Source organism: Anolis sagrei, chromosome 8 (assembly GCF_037176765.1).
Source record: "Anolis sagrei isolate rAnoSag1 chromosome 8, rAnoSag1.mat, whole genome shotgun sequence".
Lineage (NCBI taxonomy): Eukaryota > Metazoa > Chordata > Lepidosauria > Squamata > Dactyloidae > Anolis > Anolis sagrei.
The window spans coordinates 34,475,493-34,500,604 of NC_090028.1; the positions used below are offsets into that span (position 1 = coordinate 34,475,493).

A 25,112-nucleotide genomic window follows, 5' to 3' on the forward strand; every position below is an offset into this window, starting at 1 on the left:
ATGCTCTTTGATTGTAGGTGAACCCTAATATATCCCAGCAACTACAACCCCTAAATGATAAAATCAATCACAGTATTCACATTTGGGTGTATTTATTATTTATTTATTTCATTCACTTATACCCCGCCCTTCTCACCCCGAGGGGGACTCAGGGCGGCTCACAGGGAGGGCACAATTAGATGCCCAAAACACAACAAGTAATCCAAACACTATCACAATTCAACAATCAGATTAAAACATCAATACATCATAAAAACATAATACCTAAAACCATCTCATGTCAGAGTCCATATATCAGAGCCGTACATCCGTTCTATTCCAATTATCTTTGTCTATCGCCAGGTCCTTGAGTTAATTATCAGAGTGACCAAAAGCTTGGTCCCACATCCAGGTCTTTAGTTTTTTCCTAAATGCTAGGAGGGAAGAAGCCAATCTAATCTCCCCGGGGAGTGAATTCCACAGGCGGGGGGCCGCCACTGAGAAGGCCCTGCTCCTCGTCCCCGTCAGCCTCACTTGTGAGACCGGCGGGGTCGAGAGCAGGGCCTCCCCAGAAGATCTTAAACTTCGAGGTGGGATGTAGAGGGAGATCCGTTCGGACAAATACACTGGGCCGGAACCGTATAGGGTTTTATAGGTCAAGACCAGCACTTTAAATTCCGCTCGGAATTGGATCGGCAGCCAGTGGAGCTGACGCAACAGGGGGGTGGTGTGCTCCCTGTACGTCGCTCCGGTGAGCAATCTGGCTGCTTCTCGCTGGACTAGTTGTAGTTTCCGAGCAGTCTTTAATGGCAACCCCACGTAGAGTGCGTTGCAGTAATCCAGCCGGGATGTGACAAGAGCGTGGACCACCGTGGCCAGATCCGACTTCCCAAGGTACGGGCGCAGCTGGCGCACAAGTTTTAATTGTGCGAAAGCTCTCCCGGCCACCGCCGAGACCTGAGGTTCCAGGCTCAGCGGTGAGTCCAGGATCACTCCCAAGCTGCGAACCTGCGTCTTCAGGGGGAGTGTAACCCCGTCTAACACAGGCTGTAACCCTATACCCTGTTCGGCCTTCCGACTGACCAGTAGGACCTCTGTCTTGTCTGGATTCAGTTATATGTGTATTGGGTATTTGTGCCAAATTTGGTCCAATGCATGAAAATACATCCTGCAGATCAGATATTTACATTAGAATTCATAACAGTAGCAAAATGACAGTTAGGAAGTCGCAACTAAAATAATGTTATGGTTGGGGGTCACCACCACATGAGTAACTGTATTAAGGGGTGGTGGCATTAGGAAGGTTGAGAAACACTGGTTTAGCGCATCGTGCTGAAATGGCAGCCCGGTTAGTGGCCCAGCTGGCACTGAAGAGACGAAATAGAGCTCCCCTGCCTAGGTGGCATTTCAGCAGCCCAGTGCCTTTCAATAATTGACGGAGGACTACCGCCACCCTTGGCTTGCCAAATGTCAGTCGGCGCGGGCGTTGGCCTTTCCCCCCTCCCGTGCCTTATTGACTGTTCCTCTCCAAAGTGTGCCTTTAATAATAGCTTAAAGGGTGAGGGGAAAGGGGTTGCTGTGATGCCAGGGCAAATCAGTGCGACAAACAGAAGAAGATCAAGACAAAAAAAAAAAGTGTGCAGCATTCGCTTGCTTTTACAATGCACTCTGGGGTAGTGCCATTCAGCTGACCGCTGTGTCTTGATCTGGTTCATCAGGCTGAGGAAGGCTTGTACGTCTTGTGCTTTGGTTAAAAAATATGATATTCCTCTGTGTGTGCAAGGAACACTGGTAAACAAACAGACACACGTACTCCTTTTTTAGGAACAAAGAAATAAAAATACCTTTTGTTTAGAATGAGGAAATAATAAATGAACATTCAAAATTTGGCACTGTTCAGAAGTTACGTTCCTCTCCCTATGGTCCTGCTTGCCCATCTCCTCATGTTAATGCTGTTCTTGTCATCACTGTTACGGAACTATCATTCTAGGCGAGAAGAGAAAGCTTTCCCTCAGGAGAAGCCATGGACAACAAGTTAAACATGAGCCAACAATGTGATGTGGTGGCAAAAAAAAAGCCAATGAGATTTTGGCCTGCATCAATAGGAGTTTAGCGTCTAGATCCAGGGAAGTCATGTTCCCCATGCTCTATTCTGCCTTGGTTAGACCACACCTGGAATATTGTGTCCAATTCTGGGCACCACAATTGAAGAGAGATATTGACAAGCTGGAATGTGTCCAGAGGAGGGCGACTGAAATAATCAAGGGTCTGGAGAACAAGCCCTATGAGGAGTGGCGTAAAGAGCTGGGGATGTTTAGCCTGAAGAAGAGAAGGATGAGAGGAGATATGATAGCCATGTATAAATATGTGAGAGGAAGCCACAGGGAGGAGGGAGCGAACTTGTTTTCTGCTGCCTTGGAGACTAGGACACAGAACAATGGCTTCAAACTACAAGAAAGGAAATTCCATCTGAACATTAGGAAAAACTTCTTGACTGTGATAGCTGTTTGGCAGTGGAACTCTCTGCCCCAGAGTGTGGTGAAGACTCCTTCTTTGGAAGCTTTTAAACAGAGGCTGGATGGCCATCTGTTGGGCAGCAGCAAAAGTGACAGCAAATGCAGAAATCCATCGACAATCAAATACATGACTGAAATGGAGATGGACAACTATATGTACAGTTGGCCCTCTGTATTTGTAGGATTGACTTCTCTACATCTGATTATGTACAGATTTGATTTAGGAATCTCTAGATCCTTTAGTGCAGTTCAATGGTAAACGTCCTCCAGAGGTTGACCATAGGGTCATAGAATCATAGAACCAAAGAGTTGGAAGAGACCTCATGGGCCATCCAGTCCAACCCCCTGCCAAGCAGCAGTTGTATTGCATTCAAATCACCCCTGACAGATGGCCATCCAGCCTCTGTTTAAAAGCTTCCAAAGAAGGAGCCTCCACCACACTCCAGGGCAGAGAGTTCCACTGCTGAACGGCTCTCACAGTCAGGAAGTTCTTCCTCATGTTCAGATGGAATCTCCTCTCTTGTAGTTGAAGCCATTGTTCCGCATCCTAGTCTCCAAGGAAGCAGAAAACAAGCTTGCTCCCTCCTCCCTGTGGCTTCCTCTCACATATTTATACATGGCTATCATCATATCTCCTCTCAGCCTTCTCTTCTTCAGGCTAAACATGCCCAGCTCCTTAAGCTGCTCATCATAGGGCTTGTTCTCCAGACCCTTGATCATTTTAGTCGCCCTCCTCTGGACACATTCCAGCTTGTCAATATCTCTCTTGAATTGTGGTGCCCAGAATTGGACACAATATTCCAGGTGTGGTCTAACCAAAACGGAATAGAGGGGTAGCATTACTTCCCTAGATCTAGGGTCATACTTGAGAACCTAGAGTTTTCTAGAGACAACATCTTTTTAGGAACCTCTAAGTCTTCTAGTTGCAATTACATTGTCAACTTTGTCGCAGTCTTTCCTTGGCATGATTTGTTAGGAGACGTTTGCCATTACCATTCTCTGAAGCTTAGAGAATGAGACTTTATATTGTCGAAGGCTTTCATGGCCGGAATCACTGGGTTGTTGTAGGTTTTTTCTAGAGAATGCCTCTAGAACATGGCCATATAGCCCGAAAAAACCCTACAACAACCCAATTTGACTTTCCCAAGATCAGCTAGTGGACACTGATTCCAACCCTGGTCTCCGGAGCATTGGTCCAAAACACAAATCACTCCACTGGCTCTCGTATTAGACTAATAGTAGACAATTGATAGGCTTTAGATGAACTCCACTAGGAAAGGACATATATTATTAAGCCTGTGTACCAAGAGAAGTTAAAACTGTTTGTGTAACCTTTCTTTCAAAGCATCAAAGTTCTAGCTCTGTTAGATGGTGTCCACTAATCCTGCCAATCTGTTTTGTCAACATAGTTGTCGTTTTTATTTTATTTTGATGTGGGTTTTTCTTTTTTTGGTATCTATAGCTCTTTTGTTTAAAGAGCTTCTATTGAAAGCAGTTACACACATCAAACAACCATTTAGCCACTGTCAACTAAAATCACTTTCAGACTGTTGTATCTGTTCTGTTTTGCCTGGGGGAGGAGGAAGTGGTGGGGAGCGGAGGCAGAGAGAATATTCTCAGGTGAGAATTTAGGCTTTGGGTTTTTTTCCCTTTTTGGTCAAGCTTGGTCTACCCACAAGTTTCTCTTTGTTTTGTCCATCACAGTTTATACAAGAGTAAACAGAAGACATGCCTTTGTAGTTGCAGGTGAAGACTGAGAAGAGATTTGAGCCCATGTGTAGGAGAAACACAATGACCAAAACAAAGATAAATACACAGTTCTAATTGACCAGAACTGCAAATCATTGCATATATATATATATATATATATATATATATATAGGAAGAAAAAGGCGTGGGAAGAAGTTATGTCAAAGAAATAGAATTGAACTTGGTGATTTAAGAAGTCAACTGTCTTAAGCTTTGTTGTTCCTTCCCAACAACAGTAGTGGCAAAATGCGACGTTGAATAAGGGTTTTGTGTATCGGTTCTCCATACAGCTGAGTAGATAAGAGAACTAGTAGTTCACCTGAGAGGACTCCCTTGGTCCTCCAGATCTACTCTATAGTCAACTTCTGGCAGAAAATGACCATTGTCACACCAGAGGACCTACAAATGTCTAGAAAAGTGTATTGTAGACTGGGTTGCATACACAGACCCAGAACCAGAACTTGGGACAACCTTGGTTTCCAGGGATCCTATCCAATGCTCAAACTTCTACAATACATTGTTGAAGGCTTTCATGGCTGGAATCACTGGGTTGTTGTAGGTTTTTCAGGCTATATGGCCATGTTCTAGAACAGTGGTTCTCAACCAGGGGTCCCCAGATGTTTTTGGCCTCCAACTCCCAGAAATCCTAACAGCTGGTAAACTAGCTGGGATTTCTGGGAGTTGTAGGCCAAAAACATCTTGGGATCCCAGGTTGAGAACCACTGTTCTAGAAGCATTCTCTCCTGACCTTTCACCTACATCTATGGCAAGGATACCTCACAATCTCTGAGGATGCGTGCCATAGATGCAGGCAAAAAGCCTTCAACAATGTATTGTAGACGTTTTAGCATTGGATAGGACCCCTGGAGACCATGGTTGTCCCAAGTTCTGGTTCTATGTATGCATAGATCTAAGGACCTTGAAGGTACTGAATTCCACATGTTCTTGGAAACTAAACAGAATCGGTCTAATTAATAGTTGGATTGGGAACCACCAAGAAATACCAGGCAAAGGAGGCTATATTTTATTGGAAGGCAATGACAAACCATCTCTGAAATTCATAGTGTTGTCATACATCAACAGGAGTCTTGAAGGTGTGCATACGAGTATATAATTACAATCTGTTCCAAGTGGCTTTTCAGGATCATGCGACTAAGAAGTGGGATATAAATCTTATTATAAAATGATATTAATATGGCTAATCTTAAATCATCCATTCTGCTGTTTAATTATGCATTTCCTCCATGTTCTCGCATTGAACTTGCTGTTGAATGAGCCTGAGATCTAATTTTTTTTTGTAGAGAAGAGAAATAAATTCAAAAAATTACGAATGGAGTTTGAGAGGTGAAGACTTTTCTTGAGAGTAACTAGTAGCTAGTAACTCTCAAGAATTCATCTCTTGCAAATGTTGCAATACCACCATATCACAAATATTGATCTCATACAATAAAATTGGCATCATTTGTCAGAATGTGTATACAGGGTTTGACTCACCAGACATTTAGAAAAGATTATTTTTGTGTTTTTGCAGGTTGAGTTCGAATGGCTACGGCAATTTTGGTTCCAGGGTAAACGTTACCGAAAGTGCACCGACTGGTGGGATGAGCCGATGGCAGCTCTGGAAGAAAGATGGAGGAAGATGGAGTTAAAGGTAAGTATCTTAGCATCTTCTGACCTTATGGTGTCTCAACACTTCGTGCAACTTCCCATTGTTCATTTTGCTGAGTTGATAGAGTTTGTTAGTGAAATGTAACAATTAGAACAATGGTTCCCAAACTTTGGTCCTACAGATGTTCTGGACCTCATTTTCCAGAAGTCCTGACAGTTGTCTAAGGTGGTTGGGACTTTGGGAGGTTGAAATCCAAAACACCTGGGGGAACCAAAGTTTGGGAATCACTGCATCAGGAAACTAAATAATTGCTACATCAAATGTCTAACCTATAACCAGCAAGTTGTGGTTCCTGGTCCATGTGGTTCCTGCTCAGAGGAACACTATTTTAGATACTAATAGATGGGTGAAAGCGTGGTAGGGAAAGAGTGTAATTGTACAAAAAAGAAATGGTACAACCTTGTTTTCCATGGATTTGATATCCATGATTCCCATGCTACAAAATAACCCCTCTCTCCAGGAACTATTTGTGGTCTTCTCTAGGTCCTCTAGTGCAATTCTGTGGTAGGCCCAAGTATAGTGAATACACACACACACACACACACACTATTATCCACAAGGGATCTAGCAATATATTCCCCATGGATCATATAATATCTCTCCTCTTTCCTCTTTGCATTGCTTTCTCCAGCTTCATAATGCAACCGATACTCTTGGCACAAGTCCCAAAATCTCATATTTTTGGGGCCTAAGGAACTCATTGAAATAAAACATCAGATATCTCTACCTTTATTTTAATGTGTAATGTTTCATCAATGATCTTCTCGGAAGGGTCCCTTTGACCCTACATATTTAAGAGTACCATAATGCTATTTCAACTGCCATGGTTGCATTCTTAGGAAATCGTGTTTGAGGAGGTGATAGTGGCTAAGAATTTGAAATGTCCCTCCCTAAACTACAAATCCCAGGATTCCTTGGGATGTATGGTGGACTTTCAGTATCCCTACGTTTAGTTCTAGGAGTTCCAAAATCCTTGGTGCTCAAATTCCATTATATACGAGGGTTGAATGAAAAGTAATGCCTCCACCTTCGTAACTCCTCAACAAATGGCAGTACTGTTATGTGATAGGTACTGGCTTGTTCAGTAGACTCTCCCCTACAGTTCCACTTTGGCGGAAAGCCTTAGCATTGAATGGCTGTGTTTTGAAAGTGCAAAGAATGGAACCCTGCGCAGATGGTCGGTCAATGCGACTTAAGCAACGTACAGTCATTGAATTCTTGACAGCAGAAGGTGTCACCCCAAAGGAGATTAATCAGAGAATGCAAGCTGTTTATGGTGATTGTGTGGATGTGAGTGCTGTGTGTTGTTGGGTGAGTAAGTTTAAAGATGTTGAGGTGGGAACATCTGACTTGTGTGACAAACAAAGAGTTGGACGTCCAGTGACAGCAACCACCAAGTTTCACAAGCAAAAGGTTGACTGATTGATTCAGGATGATCGTCGTATCACTCAGAGAGAAATTTCAAACATAATCAGCATTTCACAAGAACGTGTGGGTCACATTATTGCTTTGCTTGGCTATCAGAAGATCTGTGCATGATTGGTACCCAGGATGCTGACACCTGAAATGAAAGTGCACAAACTTCTTTCATGACTGCTTCAGAAAACTTGTTCATCATTGGCAGAAATGTATCCAATTGTCTGGTGATTATGTAGAAAAGTGAATAGTGGTAATTAAAGAGCACATTGCCTGTTTAATTACCTGTCATTAAAATATTCCCATCCAAACCCAAGTAACGAAGGTGGAGGCATTACTTTTCATTCAACCCTCGTATAATGGTATAGTAAAATTGTGTTTCTACTGTAATCCAGTTGGAATTTAAAGTGAATCTTAGCATTGTTGTGTAGTGTGACGGGCTCTTGACAAGAACCTTGAGGGAAACTATCTTCTGGGTTGCAATTTTTTTATCAGTTCATACTTCTTGTGAAAGTGGTGAATACTCTAGAGATAAGTACAAATTGCAGGTTTAATTAGAATGTGATTACAAGGGTGGGAATGTTGCATCTATTCAGGAATTGGGAAAATGCCAATTCTTCTTATCGCACATAATTTGGAAAATTAATTAATTTATTTATTTATTTATTTATTTGCAGCTTTTATATTCCGCCCTTCTCACCCCGCAGGGGACTCAGGGCAGATTACAGTGTACACATATATGGCAAACATTCAATGCCAATTTTTGACATACAAACATATACAGACAAACATAGAGGCTATTTAACTTTTTCTGGCCGCCAGGGGAACTGTCACTTTCATCGTCCATCTGTGACGCTGATGAAGTACTTTCCGCATTCCCCGCATGCTTCCCCGCTGGAATGCTTTGCTGGAGTCTTCTTTATGGCCTCATAAATCAGTTAATTTAGCCCCCCCCACACACACACTTTGAGGTGGTACCTAATTTTCCTACTTGACAGATGCAACTGTCTTTCGGGTTGCAAAGGTCGACAACAGGCTACACAATTGGTTGGAAACCCACGCCAACCCGGGCTGGCTTCAAACTCATGACCTTTTGGTCAGAGTGATCTTAATGCAACTGACACTCAGCCAGCTGCGCCACAATCCCACCACAAAACCTTTCTTTGTTGGGCAATCATGACCCCCTCTAATTTTGTAACCATGGTGCTCAGCAACCCCAAAAGTTGTTTGGTTGTTACTTGCACTGAGACTATGGGTGGGAGGAGGGAAATCTTCCATACCCGGAGAAATCTCAAGGGTTGAGTTGTCCGTGACTGGTGTGAGGTTTCCATGTGCCCCTAATTAGAAACATGGCGCTGTCAAGTGTATCTCTTTTCAACGGGACTTGGGATGATATTTATCAGTGTGCTTTTTTTTGGGGGGGGGGGGGAGGAGCCAAGACAGGAGCTGCTTCCAATTTAAAATCTTAAAAGGACAACTTTAAAAGTTTATGACTTCTAACACATTAATCTCCATTAATTTGCCCGATTGAGGGAGACAGAAGGGAATGTTAATTGGGAATGTCTGTTGTTTTTGTTGAGTCTGTGAGTACATTTGACAGCTTGTTCTAGTAGTGTTCTAGTAGAGGATAAGTCATTTCCTTATCCCTTTACTCTTGCATTTCTCAACCTGGGGGTTGGGACCCCTGGGGGGAGGGTAGTAAGGGAGTTTCAGTGGAGTCACCAAAGACCATCAGAAAACATATATTTCTGATGGTCCTAGGAACCCCTTTGACAGAGAAGGCTGAAGATCTCTCTGCCCATCCTTCTCTTCTTTTTTGGAAACAGACAGCGAATCCTGCCACCAAAAGCCCTCCTCTGTTGTGATAGAAGTATAGAGGGGAGAGCAGGCGTGCTTGGTGCACAGCAGTGTGGAGCGCACGTGTGGGTGAGAGAGAGCATGCGAGGCTGGAAGGAGGGTCACACCAGCAATTCCCTTCAAGGCATTGGGGGTTCTGTGTGGGAAGTTTGGTCCAATTCTATTGTTGGTGGGTTCAGGATTTAGGGCAGCTCCATTGGGACATACAGAGCACCTGCATTGCCTTCTTCATCCTATCCATTAATAATTGTTTGTGAATTTCCTTGGAATGTTGTCTCATCACATCTTGAACTCTAGTGCTATATAATGTAGTTTGAACTCCATTATTTGATTCTACTAATTCACCACTGGCTGCCAATTAGCTTCCGAGCACAATTCAAAGTGCAAGTGTTAACCTATAAAGCCCTAAACGACTCCGGCCCTGTTTACCTCTCCGAACGTATTCTCCCCTATGAACCATCAAGATTATTAAGATCGTCTGGAGAGGCCCTGCTCTCGGTCCCACCGGCTTCACAAATGCGTCTGGTGGGGATGAGGGACAGGGCCTTCTCGGTGGTGGCCCCGCTACTCTGGAACTCTCTCCCACCAGAGGTCAGAACCGCCCCGTCTATCCTGACATTCAGGAAACAGGTGAAGACATGGTTATGGGGACAGGCTTTCGATGAATGAGATAACACCCTAAGATTTGGATGGAAGATGATGTATATTCGATTTTATTATGACGACTGACCACCGTAGTTTTAAATATATTTGCTATTTTAATGTGTTACTGTAATTGTGAACTATGATATTTTTACTGATTGTATGTGTTTTTATGGTTGGAAACCGGGCTGAGTCCCTCAAAGAGGTGAGAAGGTCGGTATAGAAAACTTTGAAATAAATAAATAAATAAATAATAATGTTGTTCAATCTGCATTATATGGCATTATAGAACCAGCTGTAGTTTGATCTAATAATAACAATAATAATAATAATAATAATACTTTATTTATACCACGCTACCATCTCCCCATGGGACTCGGAGCGGCTTACATGAGACCGAGCCCACAATACATCAATACAAGCAATAACAGACACAATACAAGGCAATTAAAATAAATATAGATCAGCGTTTCAAAACCTGGGGGTCAGGATCCCTGGGTGGGTCACGAGGGGGGGGGGTGTCAGAGGGGTCACCAAAGACCATGAGAAAACACAGTATTTTCTGTTGGTCATGGAGGTTCTGTGTGGGAAGTTTGGCTCAATTCCATCTTTGGTGGAGTTCAGAATGCTCTTTGATTGTAGGTGAACTATAAATCCCAGCAACTGCAATTCCCAAATTCTATTTTCCCCAAGGTCTATTTTCCCCAAATTCCACCAGTGTTCACATTTGGGCATATTGAGGATTCGTGCCAAGTTTGGTCCAGATCTACCATTGTTTGGACTCTGGATGTAGGTGAACTACAACTCCCAAACTCAAGGTCAATGCCCACCAAACCCTTCCCATATTTTCTGTTGGTCATGGGAGTTCTGTATACCAAGTTTGGTTCAATTCCATCATTGTTGGAGTTCAGAATGCTCTTTGATTGTAGGTGAACTATAAATCCCAGCAACTACAACTCCCAAATGTCGAGGTCTGTTTTCCCCAAACTCCACCAGTGTTCACATTTGGGCATATTGAGTATTAGTGCCACGTTTGGTCCAGATATACCATTGTTTGGACTCTGGATGTAGGTGATGTACAACTCCAAAACTTGGGCAGGTCAACTGTAGGTGAACTACAACTCCAAAACTTGGGCATATTGAGTATTCATGCCAAGTTTGGTCCAGATCTACCATGGTTTAGACTCTGGATGTAGGTGAACTACAACTCCAAAACTCAAGGTCAATGCCTACCAAACTCTTCCAGTATTTTCTGTTGGTCATGGGATTTCTGTATGCCAAGTTTGGTTCAATTCCATCGTTGCTGGAGTTCAGAATGTTCTTTGATGGTAGGTGAACTATAAATCCCAGCAACTACAACTCCTAAATGACAAAAGCAATCCCCGCAACCCCACCAGTATTCAAATTTGAGCATATCGGGTATTTGTGCCAAATTTAGTCCAGGGAATGAAAATACATCCTGCATATCATATATTTACATTAGAGTTCATAACAGTAGCAAAGTTATGTTATGAAGTAGCAACGAAAATAATTTTATGGTTGGGGGGTCACTACAACATGAGGAACTTTACTAAAGGGTTGCAGCATTTGGAAGGTGTTACTCCAACCCAGTGATACAATTTTTCATGTGTTCCTTTCCCGTTTGTGAAAAATTTCAAACTCTTGCACCTTTGGTCAGCAGGGGGCACTGTTGAGCTACTCTATTCAAGTAGCGCTTTTGCAGAGCCTCATTTGAAAGGAAAGAAAAAGGAAAAATCCTGCCTCGACATGTTGGTATAAGTATCAAAAAATTTAGCCCTGTTTCTTCAAGTTAACCATAATCTCTAAGATGCCGTAATACAGGAAATCAATTGTGGGCTAACAAATTCAACAGCAATTTAACATAAAAAAGTGCAGTGTGTTGGAACAGATCTCGTTTCTATGGAATTAAGTGATTAAAAAATAAATAAACCTGTGCTCCGCATAAAGATAATGTTTAAATTATAAAAGCTGAGCTGTTCTTTTTCAAAAATATATATGTATATTCAGACATACACATCGTGGCTTTGCCTACTTCTCTCCAAAATTTTAATCCCGCTTGGAAGCAAAGCAAACTCTTTAGTTAAAACTATGGAAAGCAAAACCATTGAGATTGTGATGTGGGTCTGAAGCAAACAATTGTTGTTGTGTCTTTACACATATTTGGAAGCAGACTTTGTTCTAGGCTCACTGCCCACTGTGATTTATTTTCTGTGTTTAAATTATTGCAATTTGATATTGTTTGATGTGCTTATTTATATTGTTTCTTGTATTTTATTTTTATTAATTTATTATTTTATATTTTGATGTTCTTATTTATATTGTTTCTTGTATTTTATTTTTATTAATTTATTAATTTATTATTTTATATTTTGATGTTCTTATTTATATTGTTTCTTGTATTTTATTTTTATTTATTTATTTATTTATTATTTTATATTTATTATATTATTATATTTATTTATTATTTTATATGTATTTTATATTTATTTATATATTTATTTATTATTTTATATTTTATATTTATTTATTTATTTATTATTTTATATTTATTACATTATTATATTTATTTATTATTTTATATTTATTTGTATTTTATTTGTTTTGGTTTGTTTTCTTTCTTTCTTTCTTTTTAATGCAATACAACTGTTTTGGTTCGCTCCTGACATGATAAATAAATAAATTATATTTTATTTTTATATTTTATTGTCATCGTATGTTGTTTATTTATTTATTTATTTATTTGTTTGTTTACTTTATTTGTATACCGCTGTTCTCAGCCCGTAGGCAACTCACAGCGGTTAACAACAAACAGCAAAATACAGTACACAGTAAAAAACAGTAACATCATAACACCAATCCTATATAATTTTGCATTGCTGTATTGTTGTGCTTGTGATTATGTGAGTCAAGATCCTGTGATATGGATGGATGACGACGAACAATGATTTTAGGATGACGACTGACAACTGTAATTATGACTGTACTTTGCTATTTTAATGTTTTAGTGCAATTTGGATTATGATGTTGTAATGATTGTTTGTAATATTGTTGTTAGAAACTGGCCTGAGTCCCTTGATGGAGGTGAGAAGACCGGTATACAAAACTGCTAAATAAATAAATAAATAAAATGTGTTCTATGTGATTATGTAATTTTAATTAATATCACTGTTTAATTGTTATGTAATAGGATTTTATATTGTTGGTTTATATTGTTGTTATTGATACCGTTGGCATTGAATTGTTGCCTGTGTTAGCCGCCCAGAGTCCCTCCTCGGGGGTGAGAAGGGCAGGATAGACATGGTGTAAATAAATAATAATAATAATAATAATAATAATAATGATAATAATAATAATTGGACTCATGTAAGCCGCCCGGAGTCCCCTTGGGGAGATGGTGGTAGGGTATAAATAAATTATTATTATTATTATTATTATTATTACACAGCAGAGTGTATGCTGTGGACTCATCTTGTTGTGTTTCAAATAATAATAATAATAATAATAATAATAATAATAATAATAATAATTGGACTAATGTAAGCTGCCCCGAGTCCCCTTGGGGAGATGGTGGAGGGGGTATAAATAAATTATTATTATTATTATTATTATTATTATTATTATTTGAAACACAACAAGATGAGTCCACAGCAGACACTCTGATGGCTGTTGTATTGGATTGTTTTATACTTTTGTACCAATTTTAACTGTTGTATGTTATATGTGCACCCCGGAGTGCCTAATGAGTCGCCCCAAGTTTCTTCGGGAAGATGGTGGCAGGATATAAATAAAGATGATGATGATGATGATGATGATTTGAAACACAACAAGATGAGTCCACAGCAAACAAGATCACTCTGCTGGCTGTTGTGTTTGATCACACGTCAGACACTTCCCAAGCGTTTAGGACTGTGTGCTGTATCGGCGAATAATGCGTGCAGATCCCAGTAAGGTGGCCTTCTGCAGCTGGCAGATGGCAATCTTGTCAGAGCTGATTGTGTTTAAGTGCAGACCAAGGGCTTTAGGCACTGCACCCAGTGTGCCCATCACCACTGGGACCACCTTGACTGGCTTGTGCCAGAGTCTTTGCAGTTCGATCTTTAAATCCTCATATCGTGTCAGCCTTTCCAGTTGTTTCTCGTTAATCCATTATTATTATTATTATTATTATTATTATTATTATTATTATTAGAAACACAACAAGATGACTCCACAACAGACACTCTACAGCAAACAAGATCACTCTGCTGGCTGTTGTATGGGATCACATGTCGGGCACTTCCCAAGTGTCTAGGACTGTGCGATGTATCGGTGAATAATGCATGCAGATCCCAGTAAGGTGGCCTTTTGCAGCTGGCAGGTGGTAATTTTGTCAGAGCCGATTGTGTTTAAGTCCAGGCCAAGGTCTTTAGGCACTGCACCCAGTGTGCCTATCACCACTGGGACCCCCTTGACTGACTTGTGTCATAGTCTTTGAAGTTCGATCTTTAAATCCTCATATCGTGTCAGCCTTTCTAGTTCTTTCTCGTTAATCCATTATTATTATTATTATTATTATTATTATTATTATTATTATTTGAAACACAACAAGATGACTCCACAGCAGACACTCTGCTGGCTGTTGTATTGGATCACATGTCGGACACTTCCCAAGTGTCTAGGACAGTGTGATGTATCAGCGAATAATGTGTGCAGATCCCAGTAAGGTGGCCTTTTGTAGCTGGCAGATGGTAATTTGTCAGTGCTGATTGTGTTTAAGTCCAGGCCAAGGTCTTTAGGCACTGCACCCAGTGTGCCGATCACCACTGGGACCACCTTGACTGGCTTGTGCCAGTCTTTGCAATTCAATCTTTAAATCCTCATATTGTGTCTTAATAACATATTAACATATTATATTATTAATTATTATATTATATTATATTGTTATATATATTATAATATAATAATATATTATTATTGTTATTGTTATTATTGTTATTATTATTATTATTATTATTATTATTATTATTAGGTCCTCCAGTGCAATTCTATGGTGTGTTTCTAGTCCAATTAGTCAGATAGTTTCCTATGATCCATGGATTCAGGTTTCACAGACGCTCTTGGAATGCATCCTCATCCAAAATATTTTTAATAATAAACTTAATTTCTTTGCAGTTCGATCTTTAAATCCTCATATCGTGTCAGCCTTTCCAGTTGTTTCTCGTTAATCCATTATTATTATTATTATTATTATTATTATTATTATTATTATTATTATTAGGCATACCTTTCCTGTACAGAGTCCAAAACGAAGCCAGACTTATTTTCCGTATCATTTCAAATACCTCAAAAATTAAGATAATATTTCAGGTTACCCCTCCCTGCTTTTATAGCATGGTTTTGTTTAAAACTAGATTTTTTTTTTTGCATATTACAGTAAGTGTGCAGATGATTTTTTTTAAAAAAATATGTTTATTCTTGGCATTTCTTTCCCAAAGGATGTTTTTTTTCCCCGCTCAAAGCCTCACTCTTGTGATGTAAATGTTAAACCTTTCATTTGAATGACATTCTGATAAAACCACATTCTCTTCTGCTCTCTCTCTCTCTCTCTCTTTCTCCCTCCTCCTCCTCCTCTCCATTATTACTTCATGAATTTATGAACAGCTAAAGCCAAAGCGGTTTAAACTTTGGCTATACTCCATTTTTCCCTCCTTCTTCCTGCATCCTTTTTTTTTTGTTGCAATAATAATAACGAAAGTAATTCAAATATTTGTACATAAATTTTTTTTTTAATTTTAGTCACCCGAGATAAGTACGTTATCGTGCTCCACATCAAGATAAAGTTCCGGGCGAATTCAAAGGCAGAGTTACCATTTGAAAGGGGTCGCGGAAGCTTTGCTTTCTGGGTAGAATCTGTTTTGAAAGGCTCAAATCTCATGTGATGCCAAAGAGACTCCGCCGAAGCTGTTCTGAGATTCTGCACAGAGACAATTTGTCTCCCAGGGTCTAGTCTCATGCAAAACCTTGCAAAATTGACATTTATTTTACCTATAAAAATGTTTAACGTCGTGCGAAAGATTGGCCGAGGGGGTGCGAGGAAAGATGCTTTTGAAAGAAGGGAAGGAGGAAAATAAAACAGCGAAGGAGAGAGAAAATCTGAGAAGCATCTCTATCATGCATCACCACCATCACCATTATTATTTTGTCTTAATGCACAGAATAATGACACTGTTTTATTTAGGTTCTTGTGGGTTTTTTCGGGCTATAGGGCCATGTTCTAGAGGCATTTCTCCTGACGTTTCGCCTGCATCTATGGCAAGCATCCTCAGAGGTTGCTTGCCATAGATGCAGGCGAAACGTCAGGAGAAATGCCTCTAGAACATGGTCCTATAGCCCAAAAAAACCCACAAGAGCCTAGTGATTCCAGCCATGAAAGCCTTCGACAATACACTGTTTTATTTGCAAATGATACATATCTCAAGTGGTCAGTGAATGACACATTACTACTGATTCCTATTTAACACAGTCCCTTAAATGCATTCTTTGAAAATGCAAATAATTTTGTATGGTATGAGATATCACCTTATTTGATAATCCATTTAATGACCAAGTTATGTATTTAGAACAGATTTAGTTATGTATCTTAGAAGGAAAATCAAGACCTGGCTATGGGACCGAGCGTTCGATTAGTGAGCAGCAAGTAAAAGAAGATTTTAACACTTATGGCAATGATTTGACCCAGACTAGATTTTGGATTCTGATTTTTAATAGTTAATTGTTTTAACTATTGTTTTTTAAAATCTATATAAATAAAAATGTAATGTTCATTTGTGGGATTAACATAACTCAAAAACCACTGGATGAATTGACACCAAATTTGGACACAATACACCTAGCAGGCCAATGAGTGTCCTTCACTTATAAAAGCACTGAAAAACACAATGGAAGGGACTTAAAAAGCAAAAAAATAAAACATACATTACAATGCATGCACAAAACCACACATATATACATGTATACACACATATACACACACAAAGCATATATACACAGACTGGGCCACAGCAACCCGTGGCAGGGGACAGGTAGTATTTTTATATATATTTTAATGTACTGTTGATTGTTTTATGATGATGACACCGGAGGTGAGAAGGGCAGGATATAAATATAAATATATGTGCTTTGTGTGTATATATATGTGTGTATATATATTTGCATATATGTGTCTATGTGTGTTTGCATATATATGTGTGTGGTTTTGCGCATGCGTTGCAATGTGATTTTTGGGGTTTGTGTGTTTGTTTATATTTGCGTATATGTGTCTATGTGTTTTTGCATATATGTGTGTGGTTTTGTGCATGCATTGTAATGTGATTTTTGTTTTTTGGCTTTTTAAGTCTCTTCTGTTGTGTTTTTCCATGTTTTTATGAGTGATGGTCACTCTTTGCCCTGATAGGTGTGTTGTGTCCAAATTTGGTGTCAATTCGTTCAGTGGTTTTTGAGTTTTGTTAATCTCACAAATGAATATTATATTTTTATTTATATAGATTTAGTTGTATACTTGGAGCATATTTGCCCTTTATGCACAGCAGAGCATCACCAATTAGTAGTAAAGCATACCAATTTCCTTGTAATATCTTAAAACCTCAATATCGTTGCTATGATTATTATTTTACTGACACAAAAACAGAGTATGACAGAGCAAACAAGATATATATGCTGGATTTTGTATCACAAAATCACAAGTTGAATACTATTATTATTATTATTATTATTATTATTATTATTAGAAACACAACAAGATGAGTCCACAGCAGACAAGATCACTCTGTTGGCATTATTATTATTATTATTATTATTATTATTATTATTATTATTATTTGAAACACAACAAGATGAGTCCACAGCAGACAAGATCATTCTGCTGGCTGTTGTATTATCACTACTACTACTACTACTACTAAACACAACAAGATGAGTCCACAGCAGACAAGATCACTCTGTTGGCTGTTTTTATTATTATTATTATTATTATTATTATTATTATTATTATTATTATTATTTGAAACACAACAAGATGAGTCCACAGCAGACAAGATCACTCTGCTGGCTGTTGTATTGGATCAGCGAATAATACATGCAGATCCCAGTAAGGTGGCCTTCTGCATCTGGCAGGTGGTAATCTTGTCAGCACCGATTGTGTTTAAGTGCAGGCCAAGGTCTTTAGGCACTGCACCCAGTGTGCTGATCACCACTGGGACCCCCTTGACTGACTTGTGTCATAGTCTTTTGCAGTTCAATTTTTAAATCCTCATATGTCTGCTTTTTCAGTTGTTTCTCTTCAGTCCTGCTGTCACCTGGGATTGGAACATCGATGATCCATTCTTTAGGTTCTTGTGGGTTTTTCCGGGCTATATGGCCATGTTCTAGAGGCATTTTCTCCTGACGTTTCACCTGCATCTATGGCAAGCATCCTCAGAGGTAGTGAGGTCTGTTGGAATTAGGAAAATGGGTTTATATATCTGTGGAATGACTGGGGTGGGGCAAAGAGCTCTTGTCTGCTGGAGCTGGGTGTGAATGCTTCAACTGACCACCTTCATTAGCATTCACACCTCTCAACAAAAGATTTCCCCCAGGCTCAGCCAGGCCTTCAAATGCTAATGAAGATGGTCAGTTGAAACATTCACACGATATATATGCACGATATATATTCCAGATATATATGCTGGATTTCATATCACAAAATCACAAGTCGAGCACTATATTATTATTATTATTATTATTATTATTATTATTATTATTATTGCCAAAAGGTCCAATTAAGACCATATGTAGAGGAATTTACTGTGCGGTTCGTGGTGCTGATAAAACAACCCGCCAGGATGTTTGACTGAATGGTAACCTTTGGGGAAATAAATATTGCAATAATCAGAGAGCAAGAAGCAAGCGGAGACCCTTAGTCCTTTCTTATTAAGACTGTCGCTTCCTTTTATGCCATCTGTTCGAGGCCGAAATGACATGTGCGCTTCCAAACTTGTCAATGGCCACCCTCAAAACATTCCCCTGATTCAGGCCATGGGTTAGGGTCATTCATTCAAACTTCCGGCACAATCATTGTGCAAACTACATCGCTCCTGTTGTCCCAGATGGTGTGGAAGAAGAATGGATCACATTGGTGGTGGTAGCAGGCGACCTATTCATGTGTACGTGTGCTTTTAGGCAGTTCGAAATTTGTTTTTCCAACTTTTCAATAGGAGATTTATGTCAAGGTTTTGCAGCACTAGTGAAAAACCCTCATCCTCCATAGTAAACTAGTTCCGAAAAGTGATGGTTCACATTGCAAGGAGGCGGGAGACTGGAATAACTTAGGATGGATTTTTGAGAGGAAACCTCTTACAAGTTCTAATTTCTTATATCTTCTTTCTTCATCCCAATTTACGGATTGGGTTGGGAGGACAATTGCTCAGGGTCCTAAATTGTTTAGGGAGTCGTCATATATAGAGTTGCTTGCCAATTTTAAGCCTCCCCAGTTAACTTGTGAAGATAATGGGTATATCATGAAGGATGTGCTAAAGCAGAGAGTATACTTCCATTCCTCATATGGGATAAGGATAGGATTGTCATGTTGAAAACTGGAGGGGACTTCTGTACTTTTAGTTGTAGTGAAGAAGGAGTTTCAGCAGGTGTTGCTTCTCATACAAATGAGTCATAAACAACACACTCAAATCCCCTCGTTTACCGTTCTTAAAAGTATAGGAGTTCTTTCTAGGTTATACTTTAGTTATGGTACAGAAGAAGGGCATTCGGCATGTGTTACTTGTCATTTTTTTGGTGTCAGAAGCGACTTGAGAAACTGCAATTCGCTTCTGTTGTGAGAGAATTGGTCATCTGCAAGGACATTACCATGGGGACGCCCGGATGTTTTATGTTTTACCATCCTTGTGGGTGGCTTCTCTGATGCCCCCACATGGGAAGCTGGAGCTGACAGAGGGAGCTCATCCACGCTCTCCCCAGATTCGAACCTACAACTTGTCGGTCTTCAGTCCTGCTGGCACAAGAGTTTAACCCACTGCACCACCGGGGCCTCCTTGTGGGAGGCTTCTCTCATGTTCCTGTAGGGGAACTGGAGCTGACAGGGGGAGCTCATCCATGCTCTCCCCAGATTCGAACCTACGACCTGTCAATCTTCAGTCCTGCTGGTACAATAGTTTAACCCACTGTGCCACCGGGGCCTCCTTGTGGGAGGCTTCTCTCATGTCCCTGCAGGGGAGCTGGAGCTGACAGAGGGAGCTCATCCACTCTCTCCCCAGATTCAAACCTACAACCTGTCAGTCATCAGTCCTGCTGGTACAATAGTTTAACCCACTGTGCCACCGGGGCCTCCTTGTGAGAGGCTTCTCTCATGTCCCTGCAGGCGAGCTGGAGCTGACAGAGGGAGCTCATCCGTGCTCTCCCCAGATTCGAACCTACAACCTGTCGGTCTTCAGTCCTGCTGGCACAAGAGTTTAACCCACTGTGCCACTGGTCGTTCAGATACTTGTCATGTAACGAAGTAACAAGCAATAGTATTATTATTCTGTATTATGTTGTATTGCTTTGATGTATTTGCATTCATGTCAACATTGAATGTTTGCCTTTCTCTGAGTCCCCTTCTATACCGCCATTCTCAGCCCAAGGGCGACTCATGGCGGTTTACAAAATGGCACAATTTGATGCCCACAACAGTACAAAAATAATTTAAACATTAAAAACATTTAACACAGGTAAAAATTCATTACAATTAACATCAGTAACACAATAAAAACCATAAGTCCTCCGCATTTCATTACCAGTCATTATCCAGTCACGTTGTCCAACTGTTCCGAGATCAGAGTTTCATAGCTACACTGCATTTGGGAAGGCCTGCTCATATAGCCAGGTTTTAGCTTTTTTGCGAAACATTAAGAGGGTGGGGACTGATCTAATGTCCCTGGGGAGGGCATTCCACAACCAAGGGGCCACCGCCAAGAAGGCCCTATCCTTCGTCCCCGCCAATCGAGCCTGTGAAGATGGCACGGCCAAGAGCAGGGCCTCCCCAGAAGATCTTAAATTCCTAGAGGGTTCGTAAGGAGATTCTACTCTGAGGTGCGACATCTCCCTGAATTCGAACCCCTGACCTGTCAGTCAGCAGTCCTGCTAGCACACTGCGCCACCGGGAGCTCCTACTTCCATAATTATTATTTATTTATTTATTTCAGAGTTTTATATATCGACCTTCTCACCTCTTTTGAGGGACTCAGACCATAAAAACACATACAATCGGTAAAAACATCATAGTTCATATTACAATAACACATTAAAACAACAAATATATCCAAAACTACAGTGGTTAGTCGTCATACTAAAAAAACAATTATACATCATCTTCCATCCATGTCTTAGGGCAGTGGTTCTCAACCTTCCTATTGCCACGACCCCTTAATAGAGTTCCTCCTGTTGTGGTGACCCCCCAAACATAAAATCATTTTTATTACTACTTCATAACTGTCATTTTGCTACTGATATCAATTGTAATGTAAATATCTGATGTATTTTCATTTACTGGACCAAATTTGGCACAAATACTCAATACACCCAAGTTTTAATGCTTGTGGGGTTTGGGGGGGGGGTTGATTTTATCATTGGGGAGTTGTAGTAGCTGGGATTTATAGTTCACCTACAATCAAAGAGCCTTCTGAACTCCACCAATGATGGAATTGAACCAAACTTGGCACACAGAACTCCCATGACCAACAGAAAACACTTTGGTGGGACCTTGAGTTTGGGAGTTGTAGTTCACCTACATCCAAGTAGACCACTGTGAACTTAAACAATAATGGATCTGAACCAAACTTGGCATGGATACTCAACATGCCCAAATGTGAACAGTGGTGGAGTTTGGGGAAGATAGACATTGACACTTGTGAGTTGTAGTTACTGGGATTTCTAGTTCACCTACAATCAAAGAGCATTCTGAACCCCACCAGTGACAGAACTGGGCCAAACTTCCCACACAGAAACCCCATGACCAACAGAAAATACTGTGTTTTCTGATGGTCTTTGGCAACCCCTCTGACACCCCCTCGCGACCTCTCCAGGAGTCCCGACCCCCAGGTTGAGAAACACTGTCTTAGGGTGTTGTCTCACTCATCAAAAGCCTGTCTCCATAACCATGTCTTCACCTGTTTCCTAAAAGTCAGGATAGAAGGGGCAGTTCTGATCTCTGGTGGGAGAGAGTTCGAGAGTCGCGGGGCCACCACCGAGAAGGCCCTGTCCCTCGTCCCCACCAGACGTGCTTGTGAGGCCGGTGGGACCGAGAGCAGGGCCTCTCCAGACGATCTTAATAATCTTGATGCTTCATAGGGGAGAATACGTTCGGAGAGGTAAACAATTCCATAACATTGAGTCATAGCAGTTCAATTAGCGCCAAATTGCATTAATTCTACAGTGAGAGAATAGATGGACCCTTATGTTTTTGTGTGCACCCGATATTACCTATATATATGATGTTCTGTTCCCATTCATTTCAATACAAGGGGATGGGGGAAGGTCTTTTCTTGATCAATTCCAGCTTGAGAAAAAGAACACCAAAAAAATAATAATCTTTCCTGCCGACATGCCAATCTCCAGTAGTTCACAAAAGGGTTAAAAAAAAGAAGGGGAGAAAAAAAAAACAGAAAGAGGAGAGAAAAAAAGAAAGTAAGTGCTATCCATTGGTTTGCTCTGATGTTCCTGTAGATATTGTCACTGGATGTATCCTCGGAAGAATTCTATTCAACACCTCTGTCTTTAAGTACAAAGCTGTAGGCTGTAGCAGCTTTAGGAAACATAAGTATCCTTTTTTTACTGCACAGTATCTGTGTGTGAAATTCTCTAAAGGGGTTTAAGTATTTACCCTGAACACTATCAGACAGTTTCTAAAATTTTCCTTATCCTATTGCAAAAAAAAGAAGAAGAAGAAGGGGGGGGGGGGGTCTGGAGAAGAAGGGGGGTAGAAACCACTTCAAAGAGAATCGTAAACACAGCCCTTTGTGCTTTGAGCACACATTTTGTTTTGGAAGCTTAGCTTTGAAATCGCTCAGAATTGTAAATATATCTATACGAGGGAGATGTGATAGACGCTCAGCAACCGGGGAGAGCGCCGAATTTCCTTCCCTGTTTATGGAGATCGGGCAACGTCACTCGCCTCGGTCCTTAAAAAACATATTTATTAGGAAATCGGCTGGAATCAGCTGGGCTTGTTCCTTGTATATAATGTGTTTTGCGTCGGGCTGCCAAAGAGGAAAAGCAGAAGATAAAACGCTGCGACTCGAGTTCAAACTTTGGTTCTTTTCATTTCATGAATTCCTGGACATTGCATTTTGCTGGCTCTTCTAATCTATATATATATATATATAAATGCTCTGTGCATAATGAGTACCTTAAAAACCAAAGAACCAATGAACAAAATCACACCAAATTTGGCAACAAAATGTCTCACAACCCAAGGAGTGACCATCACTCAAAAATTATGAGTTTGTCATTTGGGAGTTATAGTTGCTGGTATTTATAGTTCACCTACAATCAAAGAGCATTCTGAACTCCACCAATGATGGAATTGAACCAAACTTGGCACACAGAACTCCCATGACCAACTGAAAATACTGGAAGAGTTTGGTGGGCATTGACCTTGAGTTTGGGAGTTGTAGTTCACCTACATCTAGAGAGCACTGTGGACTCAAACAATGATGGATCTGGACCAAACTTGGCACAAATACTCAATATGCCCAAATATAAACACAGATGGAGTTTGGAGGAAATAGACCTTGACATTTGGGAGTTGTAGTTACTGGGATTTATAATTCACCTACAATCAAAGAGCATTCTGAACCCCACAAACAACGGAATCGGGCAAACTTCCCACACAGAACCCACATGACCAACAGAAACTACTGTGTTTTCTTGTGGTCTTTGATGACCCTTCTGACAACCCCTCACAACCTCCCCAGGGGTCCCAAACCCCAGGTTGAGAAAGGCTGCCTTAAGGCCATCCAGTCCAATACCTTCACCAGAGCAAGAAAACATAATCAAAGCCTTCCTGACAAAGGGCCATCCAGCCATTCACACACACACACACATATGTATATGACAGATGCAGTATCATAGATTTGAAAGGGATCCCTAAAGAAGGACAATGATATGTTGCATATTCCAGAGTAGGCAAACCAGACAATCTCCACAACACTGGCAAAGAAACAGCAAGAAATACTGTTTACCCACAAGCAGAAAGACATTGCATATATTAGAAATCAACACTTTCTTGTTACTTTATTTTCCAGATCACCAGACTGGGCCACAGCAACACCTGGCAGGGGACAGCTAGTCTTATATATCAAAGTTATATGCCAGTCTTCTGAATTAACTTGTAATTAAATGTGTTCAGACGGTGTTAAAGTTGTGCTATTTATTCAATTTCGAAGTCACGAAAGAGATGGAAGGGGAGGCCTTTGCAGGCCTTTCTCTCTCTCTTTCTTTCATTCATTGGAGTAGAGAGCACAAAAGCATTTCCTCTCCAATCTAGGTACTACTCAATTTGACTTCTTTTTCACATATTTATTATTTACTAGCTGTACCCGCCACGCATCGCTGTAGCCAACCTTCCCTCCCTCTTTCACTCCTCCTTTCTTTCTCTCCTTCCTTCCTTCCTTCCTTCCCCTTTTTTCTTTCATTCTCTCCTTCCTTCTCTTCCTCTTCCCTTCCTTCCCCCCACCTTTTCTTTCCCTTCTTCTTTCTCCCCTTTCTTCCTTCTCTACCTATTCTTGGACTGCAACTCTGAGCAGTCCTTTTACCTCTATCTCTATCCAATCCAGTGTTTCTCAACCTTCCGAATGCCGTGACCTCTTAACACAGTTCCTCATGGTGTGGTGACCTCCAGCCATAAAGTTATTTCCATTGCTACTTCATATCTGCAATTTTGCTACTGTTATGAATCGTAATGTAAATATTTGATATGCAGGATGTATTTTCATTCACTGGATCAAATTTGGCACAAATATCCAACACAAATATCCAATTTTAATACTGGTGGGGTTGGGGAGGGGGGGAGGAATTGATTTTCTCATTTGGGAGTTGTAGTTGCTGGGATTTATAGTTCACCTACAATCAAAGAGCATTCTGAACTCTAGCAATGATGGAATTGAACTAAACATGGCACACAGAACTCCTGTGACCAACAGAAAATACTGGAAAGGTTTGGTGGGCATTGACCTTGAGTTTTGGAGTTGTAGTTC

At 40.5% G+C, this 25,112-nt stretch overlaps 1 protein-coding gene across 1 annotated transcript in view; it reads left to right on the forward strand.

Moving 5' to 3' along the window:
* The window catches only part of FTO (FTO alpha-ketoglutarate dependent dioxygenase), a 389,582-nt gene that overhangs the window by 115,919 nt on the left and 248,551 nt on the right, over positions 1-25,112 (forward strand). Inside the window, exon 7 of the mRNA XM_060787826.2 lies at positions 5,776-5,895. Coding sequence (XP_060643809.2) covers positions 5,776-5,895 — 120 coding nt within the window. The remainder of the gene's footprint in view (positions 1-5,775; positions 5,896-25,112) is intronic.